Source organism: Andrena cerasifolii, chromosome 8, assembly GCF_050908995.1.
Source record: "Andrena cerasifolii isolate SP2316 chromosome 8, iyAndCera1_principal, whole genome shotgun sequence".
Lineage (NCBI taxonomy): Eukaryota > Metazoa > Arthropoda > Insecta > Hymenoptera > Andrenidae > Andrena > Andrena cerasifolii.
The window spans coordinates 10,172,751-10,188,120 of NC_135125.1; the positions used below are offsets into that span (position 1 = coordinate 10,172,751).

Below are 15,370 nucleotides of genomic sequence, written 5' to 3' on the forward strand. Positions count from 1 at the left end.
ATTAATTCGTTTCAGCAATGAACGATTAATTCGTGAATCAGCGCGGTATGTATGTATGTACCTTCTTGCGGAATTTCAAAGTTAATGAGATGTTCTCCTATCGGGGGCGTTGTAATAAATGCCACCACGAAGCAATTAGCAATAACTAATAGTTAATTCGGTAACTCGCACTGACTCTGCACTGGTGCCAAAAAATGACTTGGATTTGTTGATTCTTACAGAGCTATCTTCGTTTCTATCAGAAACAACCAATCCAAGTCATTTTCTGACACCAGTGCGGAGTCAGTGCGAGGTACCGAACTCGGTATAAAAGACCGAACCGAAAACCCACGATTTTGGCATCACTGATTCTGTATCATTCTGACCGTTTGCACGTTACCCGCTCGGTACTTCAAATTTTGAAATTTACACAGTGAATCCGCACTATTCATATCACAACATTACTCATTCTTAATTCAATTCTGATATACATATTCTGTATCAAGCACCGACGTGCATCGGCACTGAAATCTGGAAGGAAGCATGTCGAAATCTGTCGTGCTTTCAACGGTATAACCAACAAGGGTGATGTGATATAAGTCGGTGAAATTTGAAAGCAAAACAAAAAGAGAAAGAAAAGTTCGAACCCGTTATAGTACAATAACTGAAGTCGGTGTATTTTAAAGAACAATCTTATTCAAACATGGAATATGATAAATACTATGATCTAAAACAGGACGGTGCCTATGTTCTACATTTCCCAAATAATGCAGGACTAACATTAAGTGATATCGAAAAGCAGTTCTCTGCTTACGGTAATGTATTGTCCGTAGACAATCGTGGGCAACCTTTTGGGTTATGTTTCATAAAATACAACAATCTGGAAGACAGCATACGTTGCATCAAAGGCTTCCAAAATCATGCGCAAATAAAAATTTTACCGCATAAGAAAAAATTGCAGATGAATAGTGCAAGCAAGAGACTAAGCATCCAGGATAAAGGGACACTGAATCAAAGTTTACTTGCGCATGGGCTCAATGATCCATTGAAAGACATCAACAAGAGCATTCTCGCAAAGAAGAGATATTCCTACAATCAGAAGGAGAAAAGATCTGATAGCTGTGAATCAAGATCGTTATTTGGTAGCAATGATAAATCATTTCAGATCGACACAGTGGACAACGAGAGCTGTTCTGATAACAGCATAATCAGCTCAAGAAGAAGTAGCAACAAAACGTCATCTTTAAGACACTATGTTAAACAAGAGGCGCTGCAAAAGGCTGCGTCGAGTACTTCGTTTTCTTCAGGCGCTGCTGAAGATAATACAAAGAGAAGCGATGAGATAATTCATCTAAACGAGATTCCACCATTGGTTTGTAGCGACCAGAGGCGCGCAAAATGTAATAAAAGATTTTCTATGTTAAAGTCAGCAATTATTCCAGCCGAAGAAGTAATTGTAGCTAATATTCATCCCAGCATAGGGATACACTATATATTACACCTTTTCGAGAAATATAATCCAATATCTGTATCGCTCATGATGACAATACCAAAAACAGGGATAAAGTATTGCCATGTGTATTTTAAATCATCCACAGAAGCAGTAGCGACCGAGACAGAATTCGATATGTGCCTCTTACGTGGAAATAATCTTATAGTTTTAAGATCTCAGAAACTAACGCAGGAAGCTCGTTCACTGTAATCGTGTTCTTTTTATCGGTGCGAGATGCATTTTCGATCTCCAATTTACTAATTTATGCCTACAATTTTGTATTTTTCGTTTGCCTTCCTACAATGTATAATTAAGCTTTATCCACAGATTGTGGAAATTGCATGCAGTTTATTCATTTCTATACACAATTAATGGGTTGGTAGTGCCGAGCCCTGTTTCCTCTACAAAAGCATCACATTCTTCATTAGTATGATTAGTAGAATACGCTGGTAAAGTTTTGCCAAACACTTCAGGGGACATTATATTTAAGACTGGACTCATTTCATTTTGTACAAATATTAATGTATGTTAGTATTATATAGAATTGTACAAAACGTGAATAAATTTTAAAGATATTCAGGGATTATATTTCCCCATTGAAAATTTGTAAAAATAGTTGATGTAAGCATATACGCGCTTGCGATCGGAATACACCCGAATTTTATAGTTCTGTACTGAACGGTGTTTGTAAAATAAAATATGTAACCAGCACGAAATTGTTGATAAATTTTATTTGTCGATTGGTAAGGTCCTTTCTCTTTGCGAGTTTGCGCCGTAGTTGAGAAATCCAGGCAAATCTCTAGCGGTTAGAGTCTAACCTATGCGTCAGAGCACACGCCATACAGTTTTGAAAACTGAGAGCGTGCCTGTGGCTCACTCATTCGTGACGTTGTATTATTTACATTCTGTCGTTGCACACGTGTATTGTAGAAAATATGCAGTTAAAAATGACAAAACCATTTGACAAAAATCTTGTCAAGAAGTTACTGCACCAGGAGAACGAGTTCATCTCGCAAATATTCTCAAAAACGCCTTTGCCTGTGTCCAAGCTAGGTAAAACTACCAAGAAATGACCTAACCTTTGAAATATACATGATGCTTCTAATAATAATGAAAGTTAACACCTTATTAGTTTCAGAGGAGCACGATAATGAAGAAACAAAAAGTGTGGAAGCTGCAACAAAAGGTTCCTATTCATTGATACTTCTCCATCGATCGCGATCGTTTGGCCTTTTTAAGTTCCTTAATTTTTTATATTGCAGACAAAGTTTATCCAAATCTAAGCAGAAAAGTGAAGAGGGCGCAGACTTTCGAAGAGTTGCACGCTAAGCTCGAAGGATTAAAGAACGTTAAGAAGCTAGGATATAAGGAGAAGCATTTGAAGAAGAGTTTAAAGAACAAAATGAAGAAGTTATCGAAAAGGGAAGAGCGCATGATGCAAAAGAAATTGGTGAAAACAGAGCAGAATGCAGCTGGGATGACTAAGATTAAGAAAGAGGATGGCGAAGCGCCTAAAATTCCACGACCGAAGCCCGTGTTTAACTCGGAGGGAAAAATGGTCTTCAGCAAGTTCGACTTTTCCGAGATTGGAACTAAAAAGAGACCGCCTAAAAGCGAGAAAGATCCAAAGAAAATTTTGCTCCAGTTGAAGGAGAAGAAAGAAAAGTTACAAGAAATGGAGCAATTGGGAGAGGCGGAGAAAGCGCAAGAAATTAAAGAAAAAGAGGCCTGGAAATCTATCCTAGCGAAAGCCAGTGGTGACAAAGTAAGAAGTGGAACATTTTAACTCTTTAGCGCCTGAGGTATCATATGATACATTCCCTTTCTTTGCTGCTTCGCAGTTTGCACCAGATTAAGTAGTAGTACATGTTTTGAGTAGTTTTATTCATCAAAGAATTATGGACCTACCTGAATCCTGTATTCATTTGTTTTATGCACTTTAACCACTGAAAGAAACAGATTTATAGGGGCTGTCCTTAAATTACGTAAGGCTAATTTTGGCGATTACTTACCCCCTCCCTCCCGCAGTATAAGAATTCGTAAGATTTGATATTGCAACCCGCTTCTTACGTAATATTTTTTACATTTAATTTTTTCAGTTATTAAAATTCTTTTAAATGTTTATATAATTCATTTAACTCGGTTTCGGGAAATTTAACTATACTACTTTTCTGGAACATTAATGATAGAATTTTGTATTTATTGAAAATTAGATTAAGAAATATTACGTAAGACACTACCTGACTTCCCCCCCCCCTTGTAAGAAAACATAAGAAATTCGCGACCCTATATAAAATAAAAATTCAGACTATTTTTAATGATAAAAAGAAAACGGGATAATTTTCCTTCAACAGGATCTAGGTGCCGGCGCTAAAGGGTTAATGTGTATGCAGTATTATTTATAACATTGGCAGCACGTTTAAAAATTGTACATCGCTATATTCTTACAGGTGAAAGACGATCCTGAGTTACTTAAACGAACAATTAAAAGGAAAGAGAATCTGAAGAAACATAGTGCTAAGAAGTGGGAGTCTAGATTAGAGAACGTACAGAAAGGAATTCAGGAGAGGCAGGAGAAACGGGAAGAAAACATAATGAAAAGGAAAAATGAGAAGAAAGTAACGAAATTTAAAAAAGCTGCTAAAAGGGGACGAGCCATTCCGGGATATTAAATGTAGCATATTAGAAATTAAGGGTTAAATCGTTTATTTTGTAAGACATGCGTGTGCTATGCACTTTTTATTGTGCATAATCTACTTGAGTTGATACGCCAAGAGCGATCACTGATAGACAGAGATGAAAGGTGTGTGTGTGTGTGTAATCATTTCAGGATGAAGTTGTGCAGAGCGACATTCATATGTATAATATAGGAGCAATTTATAGCGAAATACTGTTGACATCTGAACACGATTAAATTGTTTTTAACATAGTTTTTAATGTATAACTGACATAATAATCATTGCTGTCAATTTACACAACGCGCGGCGGTGATTCGTGACCGCTAAGATCCTCGTACCGATTACGCCCTGTGCGGAAATATGAATTTTTTTATGAAGACAGACGTACCTTGTTGCAGATCCGATGTGGCGGTTCAGAATGCTTTATTTGCACACTTAAATTTTCTTTTGTACATAATATTAACAAACGCTTATTTACACTAATAAATTTGTAGCGTACGTGTATATCATTGTGTTAAATAGCTTTTGCCATGTAAAAAGCAAGATGTCTGTAACATGCCATACAACTATTGTCGGTATAAAATTTAACCCGCGCTGCTTTTGCGTTACACGCACGGTACTTGTTTAGAGAGTTTTATATTACGTTGTATAATGTTCGCGTCGCTTAAAATCACTTTATTTCGTGGCACTTTTCGCGGTACATGTAAGTAGTCGAGTGACAGAAATCGCGGAACCTGATTTGTCGTAACGGGTATCCCTGGTCGAACGATTTCAATAGATAATCGGTAGATCGAGAACGAGAGCTTCGATATATCGGCCCTCCTCGACTTCCTGCTAGGTATCTCCGAGGGCGGATGACACGGCGTTGGCGTGTGTCAAAGCCGTCCACAGTGGGCTATGATCCATGGGTAGTGGTACCGCCGGTTTCGATGGTCGGGGAGACCTGCAAAATAAAGGGAGCAACGATCAGTTTCCAGCAGGTTTCTTTCCACAAATGTTTTCGTTCTCTGCAAGCTGTACGCGTTGCTTGAAACGATGGACCGTGATCCAACGTCGGTAATGTAGGAACTCGAACACGTTTCAGCTGACAGTTTGTTTAGACGCGAGTGAACCAACGGAAGGGAATCTGTGGTTCCGTTGACAATGCTGCTTTCTCGAGGATTAGAGGAGTAGGATAAATGTATGGATGCTCGTATCGTAAAGAAAGAGAGTGCGACGGAAATGCGAACCTTGGCGGCACCAAGGCTGGATGCTAATCTGGACTGCTGAGTTCGAGTGCGGTGCTTTGCTCGGGATCTGATCGCTCTTCGACGACGGTGTCCAGTTCCAGGGATGGAAAGGCTCTCGATCCTCGATCACTTCGCAAGGACACTGCCCTCGTTGGACGGTCGATCCCAGCTGGCGCATAGAAAGGGAGCGTCGGTACATCGAGCAGAATTACAAAGGTACGCTATCACGTGAAATAAACTCGAGTGATTAAGCATTCTGTGGAAATCGAATAAATGTCCACTAACGAGACCGCGAGTAATAACTTCTAGATGCATTCTAACGTAAATGTCAGATATTTCGAACTGGTCATCACACTCGTGTAATCGTTAACGTGTACTTGTTGTAGGTATGCGAGATGCGATTAAATGCGCCGCTAGGCTTGCAGAGCAAATATATCGGAAAATCAGCTACATGCGAAGTGGAAACGTGGTTAAATACAGTATTCATGCTTTTGCGTCGAGAGCTGCGGCTAGACATAGGCAAGCTACGAAATCACTTCAACTACTCTTACGTTTAATCTCCTTTGATTGCATTGCAAACGTGAAATTGCAGTAAGATAATGTTCGTACAGAAGTGTCATTTAAATGCATTGCGAACGCAGCTTACAGATGCAAGACGTGTCGATCTCGCGGCGATTCTTTCTATCGCGCCGTGGATAGATTCGTGTCGCGTGCACTTCATATGCGCGTTTTCCGCAGCTTCCGGTGAAACTTTAATTAAATTCTACGCTAACTACGCAACGGCAGCAGCGGCGGCAAATTATCGCGCATTACGTAAAAGAAACCGCGGGCGGTTCCGTTAAAATTCTAACGCCTCTAGAGACGGAGTCAAGCAACGTTCAGGCTGATGAAAGGGTTTACCTAAATCCTCTTTAGACGCTGCGCTTGACGGGATAATAAAATCATGGATATGTATTTCGATCCCAAACACTTTCGATGAAGTTAATTTATCAACGCTTGAGTTATAAATGTAAATTGACGCCGCGCCATTCGAGCTGGAAAATTTGTCGGGTCTCTACCGAGTTAACACTTTCGCGTCGACCGTGTACACGCGCGTGGCAAAGGTGGAAGGCTGCAGTTCCTCCTCCGTACCTTTGTCCTGCGTTAATTGGAACCTTGACTCCTGTGTGCGTCGGGCAGCAACCAAAGGGTTGCCATTCGTCAGGTTTTGAAACCCGTAAATCTATGACCCGTGGAGCCATGACGGGTCGCAGTAGTTTGTGTACCCTTTATAGCCAGCCATATATCAGGGGCATCAAGTTTTCTATGTGGCTGCCTTTGGCCATGCTAGAAACGGGGCAATCGTGTCGACGAATATTTCAAACCCCCTGCGTTTATTCTTTTCAACAGTAGTACAAGTGCGGTTCAACAGCCACCGCAGCCTATGAGGCACAAGTAATTGAAACTTATGAGAAACCGATAAAAGCTTTTGCGCCCTGCTGTTTGTTTTCCCAACGCTTCGATTAAATATTTCCACCAGAGGGCACACAGCCGTGCGCGATTTGAAACATTTTGAAACCTGACGTTCCATCTGGTTTAATACATCTTCCGCTAGTCTGTGCTGTCTGCGTGTGGTTGAATGCATACGGGTGTGTCTGTGTGTGTGCGCGCGAAGAATTGTATGCATTTAAACATACAGGTGTACGTACGCATTCAATGTTTCAGGGTAGAAAAGCTACCACCGGAGGAATGAAAGCAGTTAAAGGGGCCGGGGGGTGTTGAAGCGCATAGAAACGTTCCACGACCTCGTTTCGTTTTTGTTTTAAATTGTGCATGTGAGACGAAATGCCCCGTGTACGTGTAATTACAAATTCAACGATGCCAGCGTACCGAGGTGTGTTCGCCGAAGGTAATATATCAGATGTTCAGGCCCGTCTGTTACCTTCGTAACCAGAGTGGTTCGAGCAAACGCAGGGAATGGGTCGAATTCACCTTGGAAACTCACCTAAGCGATGGACAGGGCTAAAACGAACCAGGCTCAGCGCGCCGTGATCCAGATCACAGTTCCTCCTTCTTGCCCTCTCCCTCGCGAGTTTCGCCCTTCTTCTGAGGCAGCAGATGACCATCAGCGCCAACAATGGGAATCCCAGGATGCAGGACACGATAGGAATGATGATACTCTCCGGAGTTACTGAAAGGAAAATTCACGTGCAACTTGAAATCGACGATCGAGGAATGCGACGATTTTATAGTCTACAGACAGTGGTGAATTTAATTCGCTGCGAAGCTCTTTCGTTCAAGGTTTTCTGGAATTCGTGGCCGCTGCTGAAGACTCGAGCGCGTTTCGGATTAAATTTCAATAGGTTTTGGATGTCTCTATCGATCGAACAATATAAATACCTCTCTGGAGTGTGGTCTGTTATTTCTCTACGTTAGACACACCCAATTCGCATTCGTACATACACGCCCCTAATAAAGCCTTATTATTCCCGCTTTGGGGGTGGTTTCTGAGCTGAACGTGTTATACGAACTGACTAGAATGGAGAATAACTGGCGTGGTTGCCACCACACGAAACTAACAAGTTCCAACGTTGAATAACTGCGTCGGATCTTTAAGAGGGAGAAGATGCGCGTATTTGCTCATTTACGATGTATCACATCTCGACGTAGACAATAACTTTCGCGAGGGCAACTTATTTCGGGCTCAACGATGCAAGCAGCACGAGGTTTATCCTGCAGTCAGGTTCATGATATTAATGTTTATACCCGAGTAACTAGGCTTAAGCTGCTGCATAATGTGCATGCATATAGGCGTTGTATATGGCTTTGAATCAGCATAGTCCGTTTTCCCGGCTTTGCTTTCTGCTCGCTGAAATTAAAAGATGCAGTCTTAACCAACAGGAACTGGTACCTGCGGTAATACCTAAATGAATGCTTCTTCGAGTCTTTTCGCAGAGCCAATTTGCCAACGTCGCTGCGTACTTGAATAGAACGTTAATTGCACGCTATGCCTGAAAGACGAACGGTGACTACTTAGTCTGTGAATCCTTGACTGTCCGCGCTACTATGAATAGTCCTGACAGTGTTATAGTTTGGGAAAAATTCAGACTTCAACGTTCACTTTAAATGTCCACTGTTGGAAATCACTGAGGAGGCTCTGCATAAATTCGTTCCATTTCCTTCAAAATCTTTCTCACTGGTCTGCGCGGATTTTCCCTCTATCCTACAATCCTTCGAGGCCTCGGCAGAAATTTCCATAATAACGTATACGGCACTTTTGTAGAGTACTTGAACTACTTGAAAATTTAATGCAATCGAACTGCCCATTAATCCTCAAAGATTTGGCGCAGCCTCACCTGTTGGATAGACTAAAATCGTTGGCCTCTTGGACTGTGGAATGGTCGGCATCGTCGGTCGACCCGCTCTCACCTCCACTGACATTCTGCTTTGGATCTGCAACAGTAATCGTTCCCCCAAAATACCTAAATTAATCACAGAAAGGCATTGGACGTTACCCACAATAGAATCCCGAGATTTTCGTATCTCGGCCTTAAAGCACCCTCGCGGTCTGGCTTTTCACCCTTGATTACCCGCCGCGTTCCATTTCTCAGGGAATAAAAGTCAAAGCAGCCCCGGGCCCATCTCCTCCCAATTCATCCTCTGTTTTTTCAACTTTTTCACGGATCCTGCTTTTTTAACGAGTCCCCGAGATCGGGAGAACGACCGCAGGCAGAAGCACCGAATTTTAGACTTTCGCTTTGAGATCCTCTCTGACGGCAATTACACGCCTCGGGGTTTCTCTCGTTGATTTCACGCTGCGGGGGTACGCCTTGTGTTCTCTGCTTATTTCACGTACAACAGGCACGCATAACTTTGTCGAATAAAGTGAATAAACTAATATAAATTTAAACACAGCGATTGATGAGACATTACGGTATATTTAACAATAACGTGGCACGAAAACTATTAATACAGCTATACAGTCGTTGAATTTTGAAGAAAAACGTTTCTCATCAATTGCATGTCCCTTTAGAGTAGGGCTGGGACTATTCGAATAATTTAATATTCGAATATTTTACAAGCATTCGAATGCTACGAATAAACTTCGAATATTTGAGTATTCGAATGTTATTATTCGAATACTGATGTATTCGAATAGTATGGTGTCAAGTGGGTCAAAATTAGCTTACAAGATTTCACCCTGACAAATGAACCTAAAGAACTTGATTTATAATTCACACCATACTATTCGAATACTTAAATATTCGAATAGTATTCGAATACATGAATTTTCGAATTATATTCGCCAAATAATTGAGCAACTGAAGTATTCGAGTATTCGAATACCGAAAAATTCGACAAATAGTCCCAGCCCTACTTCAGAGACGAAAGATGCGTTTAAATATGCCGCCCGCCCGAAAAGTTGGTTACACTTTCCTCCGCCAGGCGGCGCGGCGTCAGTGGACATTAAAAATGGCTGTTGCTAGCGCGGCGCGTACGAAGTAGTCGTTAATAACGGGTTTTGTGTCGTGAAAAGTGGATGTGTCATGGAAATTTGCTATGCCCAGACAGGAATACCAAAGATGGCAACGTTTCTGACAATCGCGAAACGGTGATAGATCAATGGGTGCCCCAGGAACGTGCATACCAGCCTACCGTTTTGGCGCGCTTTGCTGGTTGTCGCAGTGTGGGCAGAACATCACGGTGAGTTAAATAAATACTGAATCCGTTATCAGGATTACATTTGCCGACTACTCGTTGCCGGGGCTCAAGTACAGACATTGTTCCGCTGCATTTGAAGAGGAAGAATCGTATTGACGGAAGATACGTGTATACCCCCAAGATCGATATGTCAGAATTGAGCTCTCTTCTGGTGCAGGCGAGAGCACAGTTTGCTTTAGTCCTTTGTCCTCGCGACACTCTTTCCACTCCTTTCGCGGCTTCTTCCCTCTCTCCGCTCTGAGAAAAGCAATAACGCTAGGCGCGCCGGCGACTATCGGGAAAGAGTAGACGACGATCGTCTGCATGAGGGCTTCTACATTTTCACGGATGCTGAATTCTCTTGAGGCAATATTGTTAGAAGACTTCATTTCCTCTGAACCGCCACGGGAGCGATTGCAATTCAGGATAGAGCTCCATGGTGTTCCATAAAACTGCGAAACGAGCAAACGAAACCTAGCTCGGAAAGAAACGTTCGGCCTCGCTCGGATTGATAATTAACGCGTCACACGTAACGAGCTTCCTCGGGCGTCCCGAGCCGAGGCTCATTTCGCTAAGTACAGTCGGGCTTAATTCCCTAGCTAACGTCGCGGAGGTTGCACGTTGGACCTCGAAACACCTCGGAGGAATGCCTCGGGCAGCGCCGCGTACCCATATTTCCTCTATCCTTTTAGCCTCCGTCCACTTTTTGTCCACCGAATATTGCCTCGATAAATTGTCCTGCGTACGCGTGCTCCATACTCGGCTGAAAAAGGCTGGGCGAGCACGAGCCCCCTGGGAACACCGACCCCGATGGAGAGACGGTGTTATCGTAGCTCAAACGGCCAGCACCGAAATGGCAAACAATTTTCTGTGTTCGAGGCCGGCCCTCCTCCTGTTCTCTCCTTCGTTACTTTATCTACCGACGGCCGGGAAGACGAGAATAACTTTAATTCTTCCTCCGAGCTCGGCATCCAAGGGCTCTTCATTCGCGAGCGCTAGACTCTTCTTCGTTTGCAGTAACTGGATGGGTGACAATTAAAAATGCTCTCGAGGATCGTTGCTGCGTCTCGACAACACTGTAACTTCCTGGAAGCGCCCGAAAGAAATTCGCCTCTTTCGTGGCAACAATGCGCGCTAGCGACCGACGAAAGACGACGCTGCACGAACCGAGCGCCGCGTGACCGGCTCGACACGCCGGCAGTTAGATTGTCGTTACGACTCAAACGAGACGGACTATTAATAAAGTTCATTGCTACGAGATATTGTTTTTAGTACCATCTACAACTCTATTCAACGCGGCTCGATCATTCACAATTGATCGAGAAGGACCGAGCATAGTCTCGGTTCGCTCAATCGTCGTTGCAGAGGAAATACGAAACTTGTTAACCCGAGAGTAGGTAGGTTCTATAGGTTACATCGATCTTGGGGGCCATTGGAAAGTATCGGTCACGCTGATTCCCTATCCCATATGCCAGCTTTAGAGTTCTCGAATGGACATCCCGCGGCTCGCCAGATTCTCCCCGCGCGGCTCGGAAAATCGAAATCATTTCTAGCGTAATCCACGGTCCCGCCATGTCTTTCCGCAAAGTAGGTCGTCCAATTTTCGCTGGCAGGCTACTCCTGCTCGAGACGCTATTACGAAAAAGCTGGAATCCTATTCTTTAATCCGCTGAGTTTCTAACTCAGCTTCGAAACCTCGCGGCTACCTGCAGCGCCAGGCTCAAAAGCAGAGTGTGCTAAAACCGCTGGCTCGCGTATCCCGCGGATATCTTGTAGCGAAGCTGCATTTATATTATCCTGAAATTATGCCTGCCTTATCGCCGCTGGTGCAGCGCGGTCGCACCTTCGATTATTTTGCAGCGCGGCTCGCGGTGCGCTGCGTTTCGCTTATTCGCGACTTAGTCAGGGAGCCCGGGGCTGGCGATGCGCAATTTAGATACGGTTATCTACGTTATCGGGCGTGCGTCGCGTATTTGGCAGGTCGTATCAGTTTTCGCGAGGCGCGTTTCGAATTAACGAGTGCGCCCTTGATCACGTGCGCGCGCGGATGCGTTTCTGCCGCCATACCCGAAGCAAGGTTTTTGTTGGAACTCGTGCAACCGCATAGAAACGATCGTGCGCCGCGGTATTCGGACAACGTTCGAAACAGGAGGCGTTTGTGTCGGATTTCCAGACCGTGTACATGCGAGTGTGTACCGATCACTGGTCCATGGCAAATCGTCGTCTCCATTTCCTCTGATGCGCGCCGCGGCCTGTCCAGCAATCCCTAGTGTAGCTTCGCCTTGTAACTGAATAGAGCAATTAAGGGGACTAGGCAGTCAAATCGCTGGAAAATCAAGTATTTTTTTGCGAATTAATTACAAGGAGGTGAATACAAACTGTGACTAGCACTTTTGGGGAATGTTTGTTAAGACTATAAACAGTAAAAAAATAATTATTTGAATAATATATACATATGTATGACAGCGCTACGGTCGCCTGATATATAGGTGTTTTTTCTGAAGCCGCTGTAATTTTGCAGTGATTCTGGCCGTAAGAAATTGAATTGTGAAATATCCTCTGAAATTGATACTTTGCCCTGAACCTATTAAAAAAGAAAAAAAATCAAAATTATAAGTATAGCGGTTGTAAAGCGGCAAATTTTAAAGAAATGTGATTTTTCGCCAAGGAGAAGAGCCATTTTATTTTTTTTTTTTGCCAAAATAGGAGTTTTCACAGACTTATGCTTAGGTTCAGGTCGTAGCTAGACATGTTTAGCATATGCTGAATTTTTTTCAAATCGACTTGTACCTCCGTTTTTTCGGAATCACTGCAAAACGAACAGGAAATATGATTCCGAGAAAAACTCGTTTACAGTTTCGAAAGAGGAATTAGTCTATCTGCGTGCGCGCAGAAACGGTTTATGACGCGCTCGACCTTTTCGGCTGTAAAATCCTTAATTTTGCGAATTTTAACATAAACCAAACAGCATTTTATTCGGAGAGGGTGGTACCTTCGAGAAATACAGCAACAACAAAAAATCGAGTTTCTGACTGCTCAGTCTCCTTAAAGTCTCGGGCCATTGTAATCCGCGAAGTGCCGAGGATCGAGAGCTGCATTTATCTGCACAGCACGAGCTCAAGAGAGTACGATTACGATTTCGATTTGCTTTTTCGGTGTAGAGGATTACGTACGAAAACTTCATATGAATTTTCTGCGGAAATCTGATTCAGACAGAACTGGTCACGATGTTCCTCGAGCTTCCATTAATTAAATCCCTCGCGATTACATTGTAGATTAACCGCGCCTGGTCTTACCCTCCCACGGCTCAAGTTCTGTTTCTACCGCTCTGTCTGTCTTTATATCCGAACAATCTTCTCTCAAATCACGCGAAACTTCAGTTGTGACCTTTGAGCAAAAGCTCGGGTCGAAGTTGAAACTCGTTAAGATCTCCTAAGTCGTGATTTCAAGCAACGTGGCGAACAAGGCCCCCCGGTCGATGCCTGAGAAAGCTTACGAGACTCTGAATGGTATTCGTAGCGGGGCTTTTAATCATCTTTCGCCCGGCTTTCTCCCTGCAGCTGGAGACTTTAGTTTCTTTGATATTTACATCGATACCTTTGAAAGTCCTTCATCTGGCCGACCGTATTTTTACGCGGGACGCTCTTTAAATATTTATGGCACGAGCCACCAAAGTTCGCTTACTCTTCCGCTGAACTCCATCGATAGAGGCCGTGCCAGGGTTACAACAACATGCCGGCGTAAATCTAGTTACCTTGTCTGTTGCGAAAATTGGTTCGAGGACGAGATTAAGCTAGGCAAGTTTTACGCGAGTCGCAAATGGAATTCTCATAAGCGAATCAATTCGCGAAAATGAATTCCGGCTCCAGCTACCCCGAATATTTTCGCGACAAATACATACCGGCATCGCGAAACTTATCCCCGCGCTTGGAACGTTTCCGTTAACCAAATAACGTACGCGCATCGATCGCGCGTGTCTGCTCGAAGTTGCTCGCGGCAATATCTCGCTTGACGGCAATGGAATTAATTATCATCCCCGGGCGTTAATAGAGCGGGTGTAACGCCTTAAAGGAACTTGTTGGGCGGAAGGAGATTAATCGCGGCTTATCGCGGGGAGCGATGTGTATAAAATAATTAGAGGATCACCGAGGTCGGGTGGAATAACGACATTGAGGTACCTACTTGGTAAATAGCCGTTCGAAGAACGCTGTCGCCAAATTGCTCGCCATGATCGATCGTAAAGAACTGTCGGATCGCGTAAAGGGCGCTCGTTAGGGCGCGCATTGTTATCCGTGAAATTAAAGGAAAGCGCTCGTCGAGGAACAGTTTAAGTGGTCAAAGAAGAAGTTTACGGAACGTGATGTAAAACACGAAGGGGGATTACTTAATCCAGGCTCTCGCGAACGAAGCGCAGAACGGGATCGATATTCGGCGTCGTGCATCACGTTACGTCCTCGTTGCGTCGCCGTCGATAATCCTCCCTGCTGCCTCGTTAATTAGTCGTTTTATTAATCCCGCAACATTTTTCCGATAATCAGATAAATGGCAATCCGAACCGGCATGGGCGAACATTTTTTCCATCGGTTACTCCACTAGCGAATTTCTTTCACGAAACCCGACCGATCCCCGAGCACGCTTGCGTTACATGTGCCAGGGTTCGCGAATGAAGACGGGATACAAAATATGTCCGGGGCAACTCGGCGCTCCACCCATTTTCTACGGTCGCACGAGCTCATTTTTCCGCCTTGCCTTACCTCCTACACTTTACCCCCTTTCGATACGAATCAGCATAAAGTATCCGTAGCGGCGGCGAAACAGATGGAAATGGTTGCTTTCAAACTCGAGCCAGTTCGTACCGAGTGGCATCGGCTGGAATTTTGTTTCCTTTGAATTAGGTTTCGTTGATTCGTTACAGGCTCCTTTGTGGAATGGAACAGTAGCCCGTGGCAATATTAGCGAGGATGAAAAGCCGAGACTGGCTCCGGGACACGCGAGAGCGATTTTGACATGTAATTACGGCAATTGAAAGAGTGGAGAATCGAACGCTGACAGCAGACAAGGGCCCATGACACGCTTTTGATTACTGTTAGCTTACGCAGATGTGTGTATACACGAAGGAGTCGCTTATCGGAATCACCGAGATCGCCCTTTATCTCTGGCTTGTCAGTAGCACCTGGAAGCCTGTCCCCTGAACCGCAAACGTCACAGCACCATCACCGGCTTGGCCCGGATACCGCTGTGAATACTTGGGGACCTAATCGCGCCATCCTTTGCACGTCCCACGTTTCGAGCTCGCTAATGGAGGTTTTTTG

General features: G+C 43.8%; 3 protein-coding genes across 5 annotated transcripts in view; 2 read left to right on the forward strand and 1 right to left on the reverse strand.

Moving 5' to 3' along the window:
* The first annotated feature begins 344 nt into the window (after positions 1-344).
* On the forward strand, positions 345-2,052 carry LOC143372333 (uncharacterized). Its single transcript, XM_076818442.1, has one exon. The coding sequence runs from the start codon at positions 683-685 to the stop codon at positions 1,679-1,681; it is 999 nt and encodes a 332-aa protein (XP_076674557.1). The 5' UTR covers positions 345-682; the 3' UTR covers positions 1,682-2,052.
* A 224-nt stretch (positions 2,053-2,276) lies between these two features.
* Positions 2,277-4,653, forward strand: Surf6 (Surfeit locus protein 6). The gene is made up of 4 exons (XM_076818443.1): positions 2,277-2,524; positions 2,604-2,657; positions 2,734-3,236; positions 3,922-4,653. Exons 1-4 carry the CDS (start codon positions 2,407-2,409, stop codon positions 4,141-4,143), a joined length of 897 nt encoding a protein of 298 aa, XP_076674558.1. The 5' UTR covers positions 2,277-2,406; the 3' UTR covers positions 4,144-4,653.
* Positions 4,654-4,805: 152 nt separating this feature from the next.
* The window catches only part of LOC143372335 (uncharacterized), a 28,010-nt gene continuing 17,445 nt past the window's right edge, over positions 4,806-15,370 (reverse strand). Inside the window, exons 2-6 of one of the 3 annotated variants that reach the window (XM_076818444.1) lie at positions 8,714-8,810; positions 7,363-7,548; positions 6,279-6,296; positions 5,379-5,547; positions 4,806-5,092 (exon numbers count right to left, since the gene is read on the reverse strand). In XM_076818444.1, coding sequence (XP_076674559.1) covers positions 5,402-5,547; positions 6,279-6,296; positions 7,363-7,548; positions 8,714-8,798 — 435 coding nt within the window. In that variant the 5' untranslated portion in view covers positions 8,799-8,810 and the 3' untranslated portion in view covers positions 4,806-5,092; positions 5,379-5,401. Of the gene's footprint in view, positions 5,093-5,378; positions 5,600-6,278; positions 6,297-7,362; positions 7,549-8,713; positions 8,811-15,370 lie in introns of all 3 variants that reach the window. The other 2 variants (XR_013086281.1, XM_076818445.1) reach the window with 2 other exon arrangements.